At 36.9% G+C, this 4,866-nt stretch overlaps 1 protein-coding gene across 3 annotated transcripts in view; it reads left to right on the top strand.

Moving 5' to 3' along the window:
- The window catches only part of LOC104736855 (U3 small nucleolar RNA-associated protein 4-like), a 4,642-nt gene continuing 1,386 nt past the window's right edge, over nucleotides 1,611-4,866 (top strand). The window contains exons 1-10 of one of the 3 annotated variants that reach the window (XM_019234655.1): nucleotides 1,611-1,876; nucleotides 2,034-2,177; nucleotides 2,268-2,568; nucleotides 2,672-2,735; nucleotides 2,839-2,952; nucleotides 3,031-3,193; nucleotides 3,456-3,597; nucleotides 3,777-4,360; nucleotides 4,465-4,646; nucleotides 4,738-4,861. In XM_019234655.1, the coding sequence (XP_019090200.1) occupies nucleotides 1,718-1,876; nucleotides 2,034-2,177; nucleotides 2,268-2,568; nucleotides 2,672-2,735; nucleotides 2,839-2,952; nucleotides 3,031-3,193; nucleotides 3,456-3,597; nucleotides 3,777-4,360; nucleotides 4,465-4,646; nucleotides 4,738-4,861 (1,977 nt within the window). In that variant the 5' untranslated portion in view covers nucleotides 1,611-1,717. The remainder of the gene's footprint in view (nucleotides 1,877-2,033; nucleotides 2,178-2,267; nucleotides 2,569-2,671; nucleotides 2,736-2,838; nucleotides 2,953-3,030; nucleotides 3,194-3,455; nucleotides 3,598-3,776; nucleotides 4,361-4,464; nucleotides 4,647-4,737; nucleotides 4,862-4,866) is intronic. The other 2 variants (XM_019234656.1, XM_010456923.2) reach the window with 2 other exon arrangements.

Genomic DNA, 4,866 nt, shown 5'->3' with positions numbered 1-4,866 from the left:
CTCCCGTTTAAGAGTTTTATGAGACTGTCAACCAAAACATGAAAAACCATCTTCATAGTTGTTCTCTTATGATTTGTCTATTGAATTACTTTTAAAATATATATTATTATAATTCATATCTTAGCTTAAAGTTGTGTCCACACTTGATTTGAGAAACCCAAATATAGAGACTAGCGATGGTGATGCTCTAAGACCACTAGTGGGAGCAACCGTAGACAGTTGCTTTAAAAATTAATTATTATTTTACTTATATTTATATATTTAGTATTTTTTATTAATATCAGCCCCTAATTAAATGACACCTATTAGTATTTTTTGAGAAATGGTTCTCCTTGAACCATCTGAGTATCAGTTCCTCTCTTCTCTTCTTCTCTTTCTTCTCTGTATTAATTTTTTATTAAAGAGTATTTGGATGAGCACTCTCTAGTGGAGGTGCTCTAAAGGTCCAAAACTTTTTTTTACAAGTTAATTAGAAAAAAATAATAATATAAATATATTTGAATGTATTTTATAAAATAGCACTAGGTTTACCTAAACTTTGAACCGGGCCTGATTTAGACCGTTCTAGTGTTATACCTGTGAGTGCAACCTTGATTTTATTGATCTAATTGTTTCTATGAACTCTCAGACTTCATAGGATAACACAAGACTTCCAAAAAAATATAAACGTCAGCTCAAATTCTCTAGGGAGTAGGGAATGTTCACAACAAGAAAAACCTACATGAACCAAGACTTTTTTAACCACGTTCAAACTAGGCCAAGCCGTACTAACAGTGTCTTGAGTTTTGGTTACTGGTTTTGTCGATTTCGTTAAGTATTGTGCACGTCCCTTTATTGAGCTATGTCTTTCTATTGTGTGAAAGACCCCCACGACAGCCATGCCCAGCCTCATTTGTCTTGGTCTCACCACACCCGAGCCAGATTCCACCTCTACCTTCAATTGACCCATTCCCCAAGTCTCTTCGAGCCTGAATTCATTGATAATAACCCTTACTATATTTTGGATGCTTGATTTTTTATAAGTACTTATAAATTACAAAATGAATCACAATATTTGTTTTATATAATGTTTAGGTAATAACCAAAATTTTCAAGTCTAACTGACTAACTTCAATAAAATTCTCGAGATCACTTTATACTGACTAATTTCCTAATCAAATTTTACAACGTTGTTTCAAATAAAATTATTCCGTGTATGACACGAAATAAAACCTTATGTCTATATTGTTTCTATATCATTTACACTATATCACTTTTATTATGATTAATTTCCGAATCAAATTTCACAATGTCATTTTAAATAAATCAATACCTGCTTGACATGGAATAAAACTTAATTTCTATATTTTTTATATTATTAAAAAAAAATTTAACTACAATTTATTTTTTGGGTATCTTGATAACCTTAAAACAAATTATGCTCATGTAAATCATCATCATCTTATACAGAACAAAAAAAATGCGGAGTAGGAATTTCAACAGCCTGATTTTAATAAATTCAATTCAGACCATTTAGGAATTAAAAAAAAAGGAAGGGTTCCGGTCGGGTCGGATCAAGTGCGGGCGACCCGGATCTGTTTTTAATTGCCGCCCCCATAAGGTCCTTAGGTAAAACCCTCAAAAACCTAATGCTTCTTTCTTCTTCGCCTCCTCCTTTTCTTCTTCTTCATCTCTCATCTCCGTCTCCGAGATAGTGTTCACTTCCCCTTCAACCGTCATGCTTGAGTACCGTTGCAGCTCCGTTGACTGGAAACCATCTCCGGTGGTAGCCCTAGTTAACAGCGCCGACGACTCTCAAGTCGCCGCGGCTCGCGAGGACGGTTCTCTTGAAATCTGGCTCGTCTCCCCCGGCGCCGTTGGATGGCACTGTCAACTTGTACGTACTCTACGGTTTCCTCTTTTGGAAAAACCCTAGTTCTTCTCTTCCGATTTAAGCTATTCTTTTAGCAAAATCGAATTGGATTCGTGAAGTATGTCGAGTTGATTTGTGTTTGTTTTTTGGTTTTTTTTTTTTTTTAATTTTCCGGGGTTAGACTATCCATGGCGATCCAAATTCGAGAATCTCGTCTCTTGCGTGGTGCCGTGCTGGTTCTAATGGGCTGCCTTCTGGTCGTTTGTTTTCTTCAAGCATCGATGGCTCCATTTCTGAATGGGATCTTTTCGATTTGAAGCAGAAGGTTTTTAACATCTCTTAGACTCTCATACTTAAGATTCCCTTATTTACATTTTTGTGTCGTATTTAGTTTTTTTTTGGTGTTTAAATGCAGATTGTGCTAGAGTCAATTGGAATCTCAATCTGGCAAATGGCGTTGGCTCCGATTAATGTACCCACAGTTGATGTACAAGGTAAAGCTAAAGAGATTGAGAATGGATACTCGAGTGAGAAATCGAATGATGAGGACGAGAGTGCTGGAAGTGAAGAAGATGATGATTCTGACTCTGATGAGCTAGTATCAGAGGATACAGTTAGGCTTCTTGCTGCTGCTTGTGATGATGGCTGTGTGAGACTGTACCGTCTCTCTGACTTAGACAAGTTAACTTACTATAGATCATTGCCTAGGGTTAGTGGTGAGGCATCTTCACCACCCCTTTCATTAATAATAATAATAATAATAATTTCCATTCACTATCATTTTTGTTTACTTAGCTTTGTGGAAATGTATCTTTGCAGGACGTGCTTTAAGTGTAACATGGAGTCCAGATGCAAAGAGGATATTTTCCGGTAGCAGTGATGGGTGAGTTTTATAGATTTCATTAAAGATCTATGTTTAATTTGGATAGGTAGGTGTTAATAAGTTATTCTGAGTAACTTTCTTCTGTGGCAACAATCATTTGTAGGCTGATAAGATGCTGGGACGCGAAGTCGTGTCAAGAGGTATACAGAATTACAGTTGGTCTTGGAGGATTGGGATGTAGTTCTGAGATCTGTGTTTGGTCACTTCTTTCTTTGAGGTACAGATGATGATGTTTGACTTTTAACATTGTTTGCTTTTATATTTCTTGTACTGAGGGTATATATTCTTACTCTAGGTGTTCATTTCTTGTGAGTGGAGACAGTACCGGAACTGTACAATTTTGGGATAGTCAGTTTGGAACCCTTTTGGAATCACACTCTAATCACAAAGGTGATGTCAACACCCTTGCAGCAGCCCCCAGCCATAATCGAGTCTTTTCTGCAGGTGCGGATGGACAGGTAAATGAAATTTACTAGAATGCAGTAATTGTTATAGAAGAGATTTAACCGATGATTTTAGATTATAGTTGATTATGTATCAGATTATCAAGGTTAATCTATTTTTTTGTTGATTGGAATTATTACTTTTACTAGGAACAAATACTTTGACCAATTGTAGGAATTTGATATATGTATGAGAAGAGTGCTTTTCTCAAATGTTTGTTATGTTTTTTATTGCAATGGTTTTCAACATTCTACTTCTCTGATCTCTTATCTGTAGGTTATTCTTTATAAGCTCTCCGGTAGTACTAACAGTTCTCAAGAATTGAAGCCTTCTCAGAAATGGGATTATATTGGTTATGTAAAGGCTCATACACATGACATCAGAGCTCTTACAGTTGCTGTACCAATTAGTCGAGAAGGTAAGAGTCACATTGAGATTATATTATTCAAAATTTTTAGGATGTCCTGTTATATATGCTCTGCAATCAAATTTCTTTTCGGATGCATACTTTAGCCAATAGACACACCCACCCATATATATCTAAAAGCTGGTGGGTCTTTAGTTATTGAATCACTATTAAGTCCCATTATTTTGCAGATCCTTTTCCGGATGATATATTGCCAGATAAAGCAAGTCGTAAACATCGCAAAAAGGGAAAGCCAGTTGACTTTACTTATCATAAATGGGCTCATTTGGGTGTCCCGATGCTTATTTCTGCTGGTGATGATGCAAAACTTTTTGCATATTCAATTCAGGAATTTACCAAGTTCTCTCCACATGATATATGCCCTGCGCCTCAGAGAGTACCCATGCAAATGGTACATAATTCGGTGTTCGATAAGACTTCTCTTCTCCTGGCTCAGGGTATTAGTACTTTAGATATTCTTCGACTTAACGTAAGCAGTGATTCTAGTGGACGTGCCTCAACAAAGTCATTGGTTCGTGTTAAAAGTAGAGACTCCAGGAAGATCATATGCAGTGCAATTTCTAACACTGGATCACTTTTTGCTTACTCTGACCAAATCGGCCCCAGTCTGTTTGAGTTGAAGAAAAATGAATTTGTAAAGAGTCCATGGAGTGTCAGTAGAAGGCGACTTCCTGAACTTCCATTTGCGCATTCCATGGTTTTCAGTTCAGACTGCTCTCACCTAATAATAGCAGGGCATGATAGAAGGATATATGTATGTGCTGGATTTGTGCTATTAATCAGTAGTTCTCATGTTTGAATTATGTGTATTGTTCAATTTACCCTAACTTCTGTATCATGATTTTCTTTTCTTGGCAGACTATTGACATTAGTAGTTTGGAGCTAGTATATACATTTACACCTTCTCGAGAGAAGCATGATGACGAAGCTTCACCAAAGGAGCCTCCGATGACAAAATTATATACCAGCTCAGATGGTCAGTGGCTAGCTGCTATCAATTGCTTTGGGGACATCTATGTATTCAACCTGGAAACACAAAGGTGGGAACTTGGCGAAGCGTTGCTTGCTTAACTCCAGCTGATTGTACTTTTGTATTGATGTTTTTATTCTGATGTTGGCTTTGATTGACAGGCAGCACTGGTTCATATCAAGGCTTGATGGTGCATCTGTTGCAGCTGCTGGTTTTCATCCTTGGAATAACAATGTGCTTGTGATCTCAACCTCCTCGAATCAGGTCTTTGCTTTTGATGTTGAGGCTAG

This window comes from Camelina sativa, chromosome 13 (assembly GCF_000633955.1).
Source record: "Camelina sativa cultivar DH55 chromosome 13, Cs, whole genome shotgun sequence".
NCBI lineage: Eukaryota > Viridiplantae > Streptophyta > Magnoliopsida > Brassicales > Brassicaceae > Camelina > Camelina sativa.
This window is presented reverse-complemented; position numbering and strand designations above follow the sequence as displayed.